At 39.2% G+C, this 14,978-nt stretch overlaps 1 protein-coding gene across 2 annotated transcripts in view; it reads left to right on the top strand.

Annotated features, from left to right (window-relative positions):
* LOC103037451 (transcriptional repressor p66-beta) overlaps nucleotides 1–14,978 on the top strand; it is a 42,289-nt gene that overhangs the window by 10,649 nt on the left and 16,662 nt on the right. For both annotated transcript variants that reach the window (XM_007237736.4, XM_022673591.2), the window contains exon 2: nucleotides 13,782–14,156. In XM_007237736.4, coding sequence (XP_007237798.1) covers nucleotides 13,783–14,156 — 374 coding nt within the window. In that variant the 5' untranslated portion in view covers nucleotide 13,782. The remainder of the gene's footprint in view (nucleotides 1–13,781; nucleotides 14,157–14,978) is intronic.

Below are 14,978 nucleotides of genomic sequence, written 5' to 3'. Positions count from 1 at the left end.
AGGCAAGCTATTGTAGACAACAGCAGCAGTATATGGACGAGCATTGTCCTGTCAAAATAGTTCAAAAAAGTAAGGCTACTGGTTAATGAAGAATAAAGCTAATCTGCTAATTTGTTTTTTGTCTTTACCAAGACAAAAGGAGGATGGCATTGACCTGTTATCGACAATGGACACTCCCATTAGGAACCTCTGCAACTGAATGTCAAGATGTGTGGCATGTTGCATTACACATGCTTTACACATACATTGCACACTGCGTCTGTTTTTTTAGCTCAAAAAATATTGCCCATATCAGTGGAAATTGTTTTTAATCATTTTTTGTTTCTGATAAAACTTTTATCTACCTCCTAAACAGCTTTGCAATCCGTCTTTTTGACTTCTTTCTGGGTGCAACTTTTTTACAACCATTTCTTTGCAAGTGAAAGTACATTAATACTGAAATATTGTCTACCACTAAATTCACATTTAAGCCATGAAGTCTAATTGAGCTCACACAAAACGGTCTTCCTAAGTGTAAGTGTTTTATGGCTGGCCTCCTGCACTGGAATTAAGGCTAGTCCTGGATTAGCTTTTCCTTTAAATGTGGAATCTCTGTTCTGAGTGCTGTTGTAGTCCCAGACTAGGCTTAATCCATTTCTGGGAATTCAGCCTTAATACTAAGAGTGGATCCGTTGAAAGCCTTGGTTCATCAGCAAGCACACCCACAGGAGGTCAGGATTCTCACAGCACAATCAAATGTGTGATTAAACAGAGGTTTCATTTGCATATTGAAACCCTTTGTGGTATCAGTATTGCAATAACGATTAACAGGCAGCATATCGTTTAACCCCTGTGTGTGTGTGTGTGTGTGTGTACATGTGTGTGCTAGTAAAGGATGTTGAGGTCAGTTAGAGGCTCTGGTGTTCCCACCAGATCCACTTTGGCTCTGTATTTCTTTATTTATTTAATTTTTTGTCTCCTAATCTGATCTCCATTCATGCTCATATTGTAAGCGATGATTAGATTACATTTCATTCAGGATCTTGAGCACCCCTCCCCAAATCGACCAGCCCACCCTGTTCCACTTGGTCTGTGGTTTTGGATTTGATTTCCAGTTGATGCAGAACTGCTTGTGGTTGACTGTGATGAAGCTGAGGTTTGAGTCTTTTCAGCCGATACCAATTGGGTCCAATTTGATCTTTGTGTTTGTGTAAATAATACAGCCACACAGTTTAGGTAAGGTGTGTAAGTAATACTGAAGTAAAATCCATTTATTTCTAATAACAAATAGTAACAAAATACCAGTAATATTATCTATTGGGATATTTAGGGTTAATTTAATATGGTTTTGAGACTTGTGTTTAGTGGTCTACACTCTAGACTAAAGTCCATTGTTTGTGAACTACTACTGTGAAATATCTGTTTTATAGTATTAGCATTAGTGTTAGCCTCCACTAGGGTGTGCCATAAAGTATCTTATGCAATAATATCACCAAAATATTTGAATATCTTTATCGCAAAAATACCCTGAAATATCATTAAATTATTTTAGAGTCATATGGGCTGTGTGTAGCAAAAAGAAAAATTCACACTATTCTCATTTTCTATTAAATGTCTATAAAAGACAGATTGTATTTTCCAGTGCCATTTATTTGACTTCATTCCTAGATAAATGGAGCATGTAATTGTTATTGCAAAAATACCCTAAAAAAACCATGATATTATTTTAGGGCCAAATCCCCCTTCACTTAATTTTGAATTTGCTCTTCAGTAGAGCTACACGATATTAGAAAAAATTGACATTGCAATGTTTTTTTTCTGCGATGTATATTACTATATTAGCTTTAGTCAGTGCTTTAGTGTCAGCTATTCACTCAAATCCGGAGGAAAACAGCATTTAAATGGCCTTTTAAAATGTAAATAAGAGCATTGTTCTGTGATTAAAAACACTGTAACTGGAAATATTTGCGCAAAACTGTGCCGAACTGAGGTAGACAACTTTTGATAGACTGTCAGCAGCTGCATTTACAAGCACATGCCTAGCCATGTGTAGGCCATGTGGTTACCTTGTATTTACGCCTGCTCTGCCCCGTCCACATGCTTCTCAGGCAGCAGCAGCAGCCTGTCACTCACACAGACACAGAGACAGCGCTGTTCTCTCAGAAGATTGTAAAGAAATGTGTATGTACTTCTTGTGTCGAACAGAAAAATGTGCATCTTGTGTCAAGCAGAAAAATGTGCATTCCTTCCATTTGTATAACAAAGCGTTTCTACAGTAGTTTTATATAGTGTTAGATATTATGCAGGCTCTTTATTAACTCATTGCTTTATCTTCTGAGAACTCTCCTCAGTGCTGGGCAATAATGTCGTATTGTGCCTTAAAGACACCAGATGGCCTTTTGAGCTTTGGCACTGAATCAGATTGGGACGTCCCCACTCTCATCAATACTGGAGCAGTCCATTGAGCTGTGTAATTTTGTGTAAATTTACAGTAGAGTCGAGACTACAGTGGATCCACTGTGCTTCTCTCTGTGTTCTTCATTTATATTCTCCTGCCACTGTTGTGTGCTTCTGAGATGACACTCATGCAGAGAGTGTGCGTGGCTATTGACTATCAGCGTTAAAGGTTAATGAATGTATGAAATGTGTTGATGAGCATCAGCAGGTCTCAGGCTCTTGTTGTGGTTTGTGCCTGAAGTGAATGAGCAGAATTGTTTGAATATGAGCGAATCCACAGGGGAGGAAAAGGGCCAGCTGAACAGTGGAGGTATTTACTCTGTTTCACTCTCGCTGCGTGAACTTGCTGTTCTCTCCTGTACTTGTGCAGTATGATGTGTTTTTTTTTCTTTCAGCCATGTCATGAGCTGATTTGTTACATAATAGCTCAGCTTAAAGGAGCACTATGGGACTAAGTTGACCTCTGCCTGAGCCCTGCCCTGCCCACTCACTCTGTTTCAGTGTGAGAGTGAGTGTGCCCATGTAAGTTTGTGTGTAGGCCAAGTACAGTACACGTAGAAGGCCCTGTAATACAGTGAATGTTCTTCAGTTGCCAGAAAAAGTCACCTTTATTTTATTTGTGTTAGTTTAGTGCTAAGAACCCCTTTTTTTCCTCTCAGTAATTGTGTGCGGGCAGGCAGAGTTGAGCAGATTAAAGTAATGAATGACCGAATGCTGAATATACTGTAAAAATAATAAAATGGAAAAGCCCTGCAGTTGCAAGTTTGGTTCAGATTGCTCTCACAGTCCAATGGCTGGAGTAGCGTGTGCGCGATATGGTCAAAATAAATCAGTAGTGACCCATCCTTAAAAAACACTACTCAGTTATTATCCTCTACTTTGTACAATGATTTTTATTCAAAATGTCCTGCTTGCTGTCTGGGTCATTAAGCACTGGTGGTGTCTTCTGTTCTTCTATTCTATTCTATTCTATTACAAAAGTATATTGTTGATATGATAAGAAATTTATCAGTGCATGGTCTGCGATGTCATGCAGCCCTTAAAAACACACAAAAAAAAACCACATTGGACTCCGTACTACTCTACAGTTGGTCTTTGCTCTGTGTTTTTTCAGTGTCAGTGACTTGTGACTCACTGTTTCTCAGGTTGGGACAGCCGTCTTACCTACATGCTGCTGTGGGAAACCCTGGATAACAGTAGATTTTGACATATGAAAATTTTGTTAATTAGGGCTGCGTGATATTGGAAAAATGTTACATTGCAAATGTTTTTCGACGATGTATATCGCAATATTAAACAATGCAGGGCCCCTGATCTCACCAGCCCCACCCCCACCTGTGCGTCCAGACTGATCAAGAGCTGAGTCCGCGCCGAGCACTCAAAACCTGAGAATAACAGCAAAACAACAGTAATCGGCCCTTAAAATGGCTTTTTAAAAGGTAAATAAGAATGTTTTTTTTTCTTGGATTAAAAGCATAAATTCAGCTGTAACTGAAAATATCTGCGCAGGCAGCAGCAGTCTGTCACTTACACAGGCACAGAGACAGTGCTGTGTATCTACTTATTGTGTCAAGAATCAAAACATTGCAACATGACGTGTTTAATTGAATTGCCTCAAGTGACATTGCACATCCTGCGATGTGACTATTGCGCATGCGCACATCACGATGACTATGCTTAAACGATATATTGTGCAGTCCCAGTGTAAATACTGCACTATTAACAATATATTATGCTCTGTTCAGATTTGGAATTCATAATTATGTGACTTGCATATTATACTACTTAGGGAGTAGAGTGTATTTCGGGATTAAACCTCTGTTTCTATGTTTTTCTTTACTATCAGGTACTACTACCCCATACAGGGCTAGCATGTTCATCCCAGTATTTCTGTCTCTGATTGGACTGAAATGAACTAATCAGAACACTTCTGAATCAGTCTACTACAACTCTGGCTTAATGACTTCTCGGCAGAATTGGTTCAAATAAATTTGTTAGTTTCCCAGCACAGGCCTGACTTTTAAGAGCACACATTTTGAGGTCAGGACTTTGGGAAACCTAATATTAGCCTGCCTAATTCTTTCCGCAACCACATTTGATGTGGGTTTAAGGTCATTGTTCTGTTGGAACACCCAGTTGTGTCCCAGTTTTAATTGTCTAGCTGGTGGTTTGAGGTTCTGCTGGAGAATTGTAAGGAATGTCATCCTACATAATTTTATCCATTTTGTGTAATGTGTCAGTTCCACTGGCAGCAAAACAGCTCAGAGCATGTTACAACCACCATCATGCTTAACAGTTGATTCAGTGTTCTTAAGTTTGACTGCTTTTTCAAACATCTCATTTAATCTCAAAGCTTTTCTCTCAGAAGGCGTGGTTGCCTGTAAACTTTAGTTAAGCTTAAAGGTGTTGGTGGCTTTTTCTCTCAGCCTGTGGTTAGGTGTTTCTTGGTTTTCTCTTGACCATCCAAACCAGTTTCCTCTCATCTAAGAGTGACAGTTTGTGTCTTCTTTCAGACCTTGTTGAAGTAGATACACCTCCCAATAACGTACTTATTTTTGCTGAAACTTACATTTGAACTAGGAAAGCACTGAGGTGAAAATATTTGGCAGAAACTAAACAAAATGAAACATTTGGCCAAAGGCTGAGTCCCACTTCTTTCATCGTTGTAAATGTATTTTTTCTTGCTTTTCAAAGAAAAATAGTTATGTTATTGGTATTCAATCTTTTCACTGATTTGGTTGAAAACATAAAGTGCCACTTTCACACGAAAACTTGATTGCCAAATATTCAGTGCATCTCTAATTTGAACTGATGATCTTGGAATCTGTAGTTGTTTAGAATTGGACCCAAGAGACATTCTTGTCTTGTGTAAATTTATGATCATTCTTTTTTTTTAACCTTTTCATAACTGTTTCTTCTGCACTCTACTTCAGAAAAAGACCAGTTTTTTTGGGATATTTGAAAGCCAAATATTGCCATGACATTTAGGTCCAAAATTAGTGAATGTAAACTTCTCACTACAACATTTGTAAAGGAGAGCTAAAGAGGCATGGAGAGCAGCTTAGTGTTTAATGGTATATATTTTTTTATCTTATGCTGTATTCACACTGCTCCGCTGTGTCAATCATGATGTATCCCAGCCGTGTATGCCTGGGTCTGATGGGTCTGATGCACGGGTTCCGAGGGATGCGGTGTGACAAAAAGTTAGGCCAAGACAAACTCAATGAAAAAGAAAAATAATTATTTGGATAGAGGTGTTTGTCTGATACATGTCATCAGTGCAACGTAGGAAACATTTGTTCCTTATTCAAACAATCCTCTGAAGTATAGACTCCTTTGCTGCTTTCCCTCCACTGGACTTCCTCTTGCCGCGTGCATCAGATTTAAAAAAAAAAAGAAAAAAAAAAGCTTCTTCGTAGTTGATGGCAAAGGTCAAATCCAGATCAGCACCAAGAGCTCTTCAAGTATCCAGTACAGCTAGCTCGACCACCATACCTCAAAATCTCACAGAAAACAAACATCCCGGATTCTCTGTCCTGCATCAAGGTGGTGGAACGTCTCACTTACGGTCTTCAAATGTGGACTGAAGACTTATTTCTTTAAAAAGTTCCTAAACTAACAACTTTTTCCTAGGTGTCTAAAAATTATTGAAGCCTGGGGCATCTTTTGATTCTAGTCTCAATGAAGCAGTACTGTAAGCTGCTTTTTCCCATCTTCTCCCAATTTGGCTATCCAATTGTCCCACCCCTTTGTGCTTCCCCATCACCAGTGGCACCTGCAAACTAGGAGGGTGCGGGACGAGCACACGCCTCCTCCGACACAATCACCTCTTTTATTTGGGCTGCTGCCGATGCATCGGCTAGCGCGCTCGGAAGAAAGCACTGCGACTAGGTTCTAAAACATCCGCTCACAGACACCTCACGCTGCCAGGTGCCACCTCTGAATGTGAAGGCGAGAGAGCACCATCTACTCACCCGGAAGGAGCAAGGCCAGTTGTTTAGAACCTGCAAATTGTTTCGAATTGATTCGAACCTGCAACCTTCCGTTCATAGTGATTAATGGGGTCTCTGGTGGGTTTTGCTAATTCTAGTATACTATTTAATTATGTAGCTAAATCAAACAATTGTAGGTAAAAGTTAATAAACTCATAAGAAATATGTAAGCTGTAAAAACAGTTTTCATTAATTTATTAAAACTCACCCCTGGAAACACATACACACACATGATTTAATTGGCCGATGCAGTGAACACCTTTGTTAACACCCACATGCAGCCAGCTGAAGAGGAGAGTGCGTTCGAGTCTGTTGATGCAATGGAGCGATGTAAAGGCACAACCATCACTGTTGTGATCCCCTCCAATAGCTTCCAATTTGTTTCATCAACCACCAACCTGTTCAACATCTCTATATTACTGTTCTCATGCCAGGGAAGTGTCTGTGTGCTTTTTGGATGCAAAGAAAGCTGAGGAATCATAAGGAGGATATGTCCCATAACAAAAGCTCAAGAGAGGGATCCTGCTGTCTTTATCTTCTAGTGAGAATGAAACTGATTGAGTACTTCATCGCGTTCTCAGCGCAGAGCACAGGTGAGAATTAAATCTTGCCAGTGCTGTGCTTTATCTGGATGAACTCCTGCTCCAAAATCAACTAATGATTCACATTCACATCACGTATGAAATTCAAACATGTTGCTTACTAGAACTTTGGTTTTATATCCACATGTGAGTACTTTCCTTGTATGTGAGTTTACAAACTTCCTATTAATTGATTTGATTTTTAGAAATGATTAGCTCTTTAGCTCGGCAAAGTGGTGCTTGAAAGACTATCTATCTGAAATCTAGACTAAAATCCAACTCTAGCAAACAATCTCTTCAGCTCTTACCACACCAACAGGGTTACTGCATTATCTGGTCAGGCTCAAAAATACAAATACAAAACCAAACACAACAAGAACATCATAAAATACTCGATAAATATGTTCTATTGCACCTTAAAAAATATTATCCATCTCTCTTTCATTCTCTTTCCCTCATCCTCTCTCGCTCTCTCTCTCTCTCTCTCGCACGCTCAGGCCTTTCGTGACATGTTGTCCCAGGGTCTTGTGAGTTCTCAGCAGATTTGCTTTGCCTGCATTACAATAACACTTTGTGCCGTTTATATGAGCTTTGCCCCTCTGCATCAGGAGCTGTAATCTGCACTGGCCTGTGGAGAAAACAGCATTTTTGATTGCAACCTAGATATCAATAACCATGGCCGTGACAAATGAACTGTGTCCTAGACATATTCAATATCTGCCTCGCTCGTATATTGGCGAGCAGGCTTTCAGTTTTTCACTCAAGGAAGGCTTCCTGTAGTAGGATAGACTTACTAAAATAGCGATTCATTTTATTTGTGGTATATTTTCTTCAGTTCTAGTGCACAGTTAAAATCTTTTAGTCGATACAAAAAAATAGTGTATTTCTAGTATTTATACAACTTCTTAGGAAGTGGAAGAGAGCGCAAGGTCAAATAAATCACTGCTTCTGGTTGCTTTCAGGAGCACGGCAGACTTGTCTACAGATACAGATGCTGGCAGAGAAAGTCGACAGAGCGAGTGTTTTTTTTCTGCATTCATATTATTTCCTGTCATGTGAATAAATGAATTGGACAGAGGCAACGACAGTTTCATCAGATCACTAACGGCTTATTTGGAAACATTGCTGTGTATAGCTGGAGGCGGTGTGTGTGTGTGTGTGTGTGCGTGTGTGGGTAAGACTGCGTAGAGTGGGTGAGGTGGGGGCTGGGTTTGTTGAGCCCAGACTGCCCAGTAGAGTAGAGTGGGTGCCTTTGATTGGCAGACAGATGCAGAGAGGATTGTGTGATGGGGGAGGGGCGGTACGAGGTGTGTGTATGTGTGTGTGAGTGTGTGTGTGCCCACTATGGAGAGGATCTTGCTAGATCTTTGCTTCTCTGGTGGCATTTTGAAGCCTTTCTAAACTGCAGTTGTCTTTATATGTGTGTGTGTGTGTGTGTGCTGGAGTAGGAGTGTGTATATGAGTGTAGGAGTATGTGTGTGTCTGTGTGTGTGCGTGTGTATGTGCGTGTGGGCCCATACATGACAGAAAAAGAGTAAGAGAGCAAAAAGTGTGTGCACGCGTGCATGCAAAGGGAGGGGGCGGTCTGGGCTAACAAAGGATCCACACACACACACACACACACACACACTGGCATGACTTGGGTTTCTGTGTAGATGTTTCTTCTTTGTGTGGAGCTCCACTAGTAAAGTGATTCAGGCTGCGAAAGCTTAATCATGCTGCAATTCCGTTCTCACTCTCTCCTCATCTGACCAGCCTACACACACACACACACACACACGCACACACTCCTTTAACACACTATGCACAAATTACTGTATGTAAATTCAGGGTATCAGCTGGCCACAAGTACCATTCTAATATCACTGCTCTGCTAAAGCATTCATTTTTCATAATCACAGTAATATCATATCATTATCATACAGTAGGTCAGATTCAGGACTGAATCTTGAATCTTGTATGGCAGAAATATAACATTATAATACTCTAACATTGTGATACATTTTGTCTCAGGAGTATGATGTTATATTTCTACCACACAGTATCATGATACATGATTTTCATGTATTAGTAAATTTACATTTAGTATATCACCTTTTATTGTTTTTAATAGCAACACCTATTGTTAATTTTGACAGTAATTAGGTATTTCAAGAAATTTTCACAATACACAATATTTACGTGTCAAATTTCAAGCACAGCAATTCACATGTTCTCCCACAGAGATTTTTACTGTCTAGAGAACCACAGAAGACAGAAACATAAGACCTGTTCATATTTGAAGGAACATTTAGAGTCAAGTTGTTTCTCTCAGTGAAATAGGTCAGGTGTAAGTCGACGGAGCCTATTTTGTTTAAATTTCAGAGAATTATCTTCTCAAAACATGTTTGCGGATGTGTATCATGGCATGAACAAAGGAGATTTCTAAGGACCTCAGAAGAAGCGTTGTTGATGTTCATAGGCTGGAAAACAGAACCCTCTCAAATGTTTAAACTCCACTAGCCCACAATCAGACAGATTGGGTACACATGCTGAAAATTTGCTGAAAGACCATTTTTACCCTCCCCAGGAGTGGTTGACAAAGAGTAAGCCTTAAAATAGACTGCAAGGCACAAAGGAGCCTAAGTATCTTATAAACAACTAAAGGCCTTTGGCTAATGTGTCAATGAGTCCACCATCACTGAACATCAGTGGTGTGCATGGCAGGGTGACTCGCCAATTAGAACATTGCTGCCTATCTAAAGTTTAAAACAGCTAAAATGGACATCTGTAAAACATGGTGGTGGAAGTATCATCTTTTGGGACTGTTTTACTGCATCTGGTCCAGAAGGGCTTGCCATCTTTGATAGAACAATTCAATTCTAAATTATACCAGCACATTTTGAAGTGAAATGACAAGACAAGATCTGTCCATGAGCTGAATGTGAATGTGGGTTATGCAGCAAAATAATGTACAAGTAAACCCTAAGTACTTATACCAAAGAATGGTTAAAGCAAAATTAATTTCATATTTTGGAATGTGCAAGTCAAAGTTTTGATTTAATCCAATAGGAATACTGTGGAAGCAGTTTATAGGAGGAAACCCACTAAAACATCAGAGCTGAAACTGTTCTTTATAGAGGAATTGGCTAAAATTCCTTTAAGCTGATGTGCAGTACTAATCAACAGTTACCAGAAACGTTTACAGTTGCAGCTATTGCTACACAAAAGGGGTCACACCAGATACTGAAAGCAGAGATTCAAGAGTTCAAGTATTACACCAAGTGTAATATTTTACTCTTAGTTGTTTACCTTGGTTCTCCTTATCTACTTTTAGAATCCGATTTTTCTGAAAATATTTTAAATACATTCGTTTATAGTGTGTATTTTTATTATATTGTTGTTAAAGGTTTGTAAAATTGCACTGCTTATAACATTATAACTGAAACAGTGGAACTGACTGGAAATCTGATCTTTTTTTATATCAGTTCAGATACTGATCCAGTACCTTAGACCAGTGCGTCATTAGAGATTACGCACTACACATATTACGCAGAGGGTGTTACTCATTCAGATGCCTTAGGTATGAATAAACCTGTATAGTGGTGATTTAAACCAGACCTGATTTGCTTAAAGTGATGAACAGCGACCCTGTGTGTGTGTCTGTGTGTGTGTGTATGTGTGTGTGTGAGATCTTGTCATTTACCATCCATCCATCTTAGCACCTCCTTTCCATCGTGATGCCGGAGCTGCTGGAGGCGTGCGAGGACTGTGTCGGCTGGCGGAGTGCCCAGAGCTGTGTGTGCGCACGCATGTGTGTGTACACACAGTTGTGTGTGTATGTATGTGTGGCAAGAAAGTAGGAAGCTGATTGGCTGAGAAAGGGAGTGAGAGCATGTGGAGTTGACTTTAATGGGAGCAAAGATTTGAATGTGTATTAGAAAAGAGGGCCATTCAGAGTGGGTATTATTTTTATGGATTGGTTTACACACACACACTCACACTCACACACACACACACACACACACACACATACTGAAAGCTGCTCTGATCGGTTGCTTTGCAGTGTATCTAGACAGATTTTTTTTACTTCACCTCAGCTTATTTTAAACGTTTTTTATGGAGCCCATACAGGAGAATATCCTATTTACAGTGCTAATGTATCCAGTTTCGCCCTTCACTCCAAATCTACTAAACCAGCAAAGACATTTAGTGTTGGGAGGGTGGGGAGTCTAATTCACATTTACACCACTGCATCACTGTAAATACAAATCATGCTTTGAGTACCTTGTGATAATAAGCTTATGCGTAATTCACACTACATGATTTTAGGTTTTCAAGTCACCAGCAGTTTTTTGTTTTGTTAAAATAAAAAACCTTTGCTCACTACAATTTAAGAGTAGGACAAATTACAGCCAATTGGATCAAGTAGAGAGAGGACCACATATCCAACCAATGCATCTTATACATGGCATCTCAATTTTTTACCTGCATTTGTTCTCTTGTGTTCTCATGGTGGAACACGTTTTTGGAGATTATTGCTTTATCAAAATAAAAACTTTCGCATCTTTAAATAAATTTATAGTTGCTATCAGCAACGCTTCCAGCTTCTACTGTACATCTCCAGCTTAAGCTAGGAAATGCAAAAAGATTAAATGAATCTTAAGTTACTTAACTAACTAAAGAGTTCTTTTTTCAGTTAACATTTACAACACTTAAGATTGGTTTAGTGCCTTGAGTCAAAACATTCAATTTAATTCAGTTTAATTAAATTCAATTCAACATCATCTGGCACACCCCTACACACTTAGAATAACATTATTTTTGTTCTTATATTTTGTGAAGTTGGTTGTAAAAAGCTCAATACAAACAAATTTGACTTGACTTTGCTTAGAAAAAGACCAATCCCAAACCTTAAGCTTATACAATTTAGTTTTTATTTTTACAGCTTATTATTTTGCAATGGACTGATTTTAGAGCCAAGATTCTGAGAGCTGTGGTGATGTTGGTGTGCAGTTCACATCGCACAGTCAGAACTTTTGTGGACAAAATGCCTGAGGCTGAAATCTTCTGAAATACAATCTGAACTCCATGAGAGTGCATACCTCAAACAGCAGCATTGATAGCAAACTACTGCAGTAATGCCTTTTTAACAATGAAATAGTTCATTAAAAAGTAATGGTCATGCAATGGCAAGAATGTACAGTGCAGTAGGAATGTCACTAACCTGCGATATGTTTTATTTGCTCTGACACAAAACTCACCACACAAAAAAGCGCAGAGTTTACTTGGTAAATGGTGCCTCATTGGTTTGCTGTTGCTTTTAATATCAGTCAGTATGCCTTGATTTAACACACACACAGCAAGTTTACACATTAAACTTTCTGTGACTGATTAGCTAGCTTGTGTCTTTGTATCCCTCTATTTTACAGTAGTGATCTACAAGGACCAGACAAACTGTGAGTGTGCATTTGCACATATGTGTCAGCAATGATTACTGAATGCATTCATTATAAATTCTGCCCATACATATTTGGTTTAGTGTATATGTATTAGTAGTATATGATAAGAATTTATCTCCTTTACTCCTTATACATGTGTGTATTCCACACATAGAATATATACTCAGCTTATATACTCAGGGTCTAAAATAAAACATATATGCAGATACATAAGGGGTGTTTGTGCTTCCTAGAATTTCATGGGGCAACTTTAGGATACAGCAATAAACAGAATTATAAGATTATCTTGACTTATTTGTAGTGATACACTAAATATTTGGCAACAGTAATTATGGAAAAAAGTGATAATTTATACGTAAAAGTAATGGTTTTGATGACAACCTGCTGGGATGTTAAAGACAAAAATATACTTTTGACTACTTATTTAAATTATGTGGAAAAAGTGTCAAAATGAATACAAAACCTGAAAAAAACCACATTTATGTTTTTTTTTATGTTTTTTTTTTTTTCATTTTTGTGCATTTCTAGTTCTTTGTGTACATTTCTGTTGTTTGTGACGTAAATAATCACAATGTATGGACACAGGTATTGGGCCTCACCTCTTATTCACTGAATTTAGTTAGGTTTTTCATTGACACAGGTGTGTAAAATGCACCACCTAGCCAAGCAGTCTGCCTTTACAAACATTAGTGAAGGAATGGGTGGTCCTAAAGAGCTCAATGAACTGCAGAATGCTACTGTAATACTATGTAATAGGATTTCCTCTCTCCTGGATTTTCTACCATCAATTGTGAATGGAATTCTTGAAAAGTTGAAGCATTTAGGAACCACAGCAACTAAGCTGTAAATGTCTGACCACATAAAGTTACAGAGCCAGGTCTAGTTTAGTGTATGAAGTCACTAACGCTCTTCTTGACCAATAACTTTAGAGTTCCAGACCTACTGTTATAGCTGCAATGAGATGTACTGATTTTGTGTAGATGTCCCAATACTCTTATCCAAAAAGTGTAATTTTTGGTCTTGATGAGAAGATGATTTCATTATCACTCAGGGATGCAGTTATTATTGTGAGAAATTGTATGAAATCCACTTTGCTAATACACTGCGTCTCATGGGAGTGATGAAACAAGCTGGATTCTAAAATGTATTACATGTCCATATAGCTGCGTCTAATTTATTTAGTGACAGATTTGTGTGGTTTATTTGGAGACGGAAATGAAATGATGGAGGTTTTAAATCAATTTAAGAACAGAATTTCACACTGTGTATTTAGGAATAGGAAACTTTTCTAATGGCTGTGTATTTATATGTGTGTGTGTGTTCTCCTCCAGGATGGATCGAATGAGTGAGGAGGCACTGCGGCTGAACCTGCTGAAGAGAGGCTTGGAGCCTGCAGAGGATCGCAGTCGGGTTCAGGATGATGTTCTGCCCAAGAGGCTGAAGGTGGAGGGCCATGAGGCCATGGAGCGTCTGAAGATGCTGGCCTTGCTGAAGCGGAAGGATCTGGGAGGTTTGGAAGGTGGCTCGGGGGGTCTGGCAGACTTACGGGGAGCAGGGGCCAGCAGCCACACGGCACTGGGATACACTGCCTATGAGGAGAAGCTGAACGGCAACCTGAGAGCGCCGGCCATGGCCCACTCGCTAATGGGGCGCAGTGGCAAGGAGAACATCAGTGATGAGCCTGTGGACATGAGTGCCAAGAGGAGGTGAGAGGGGGGTCAGAGAGTGAGAACAGTCTTTACTTACTGTTGTTGTGTCCGACAAACTGTCAGCACAGGCCACCCAGTCGGTAATATACACACAGCAGTTATGCCAACATCCTAGAAAGCTCAGGAGCAGGAGGAGAGTTGAGCTAAGAAAGCTTATTCTCCAGATATTCTCCAGGGGTAATGCTAAAGCTAACACTGAGCTAGATAGAAAAACTGAGGCGATGCTATCTCATTCTTAATACACAAGGTGTTCTAATTACACTAGCAAAAATACACTAGAGGAAGGTAATAAATAAAAAAATAGAGTAATATCAAATTTAATTCACTTTTTTTATTTATTTTAATTTCATATTTATAACAATGCTGATTTGTTATGGTTTGTGTTTTTGTCTCGTAAATGCTGGCGCTGTTGCTGGCAGAGTAATACTGTACTTAAAGGGCTTTGGTCAGAGTGCCATTTTTGTGCAATATTGCCATTCCTAGCCAATTTCTCCTAATCATTTCTTAGCCAATCACATGCCTGGGTCAGAACTAACCGTGCTATAATAAACAGTAAAATTCAATTTTCAGTTCCCTACCAGTGGTAGAAGGGTAAAGGCTAGGATGTTATTTCTTCCGAGACAGATGACATTGCATCTTTTTAAACTGCTGCTTATGCAACAGCATTGGATGGCTGAACATTTGCAGGAGAATGTTTACTCACACGCTGGCATTGTGCTGATTAATGGGGAGGGTGGTATGGAGCGATGCTAAATGTGATCTTTAGGACTTGGAAAACTATAGCATCACCAGAAACCTGTGAGCTGCCAATGATAAAAG

Source organism: Astyanax mexicanus, chromosome 6, assembly GCF_023375975.1.
Source record: "Astyanax mexicanus isolate ESR-SI-001 chromosome 6, AstMex3_surface, whole genome shotgun sequence".
In the NCBI taxonomy this organism is placed as follows: domain Eukaryota; kingdom Metazoa; phylum Chordata; class Actinopteri; order Characiformes; family Acestrorhamphidae; genus Astyanax; species Astyanax mexicanus.
This window is presented reverse-complemented; position numbering and strand designations above follow the sequence as displayed.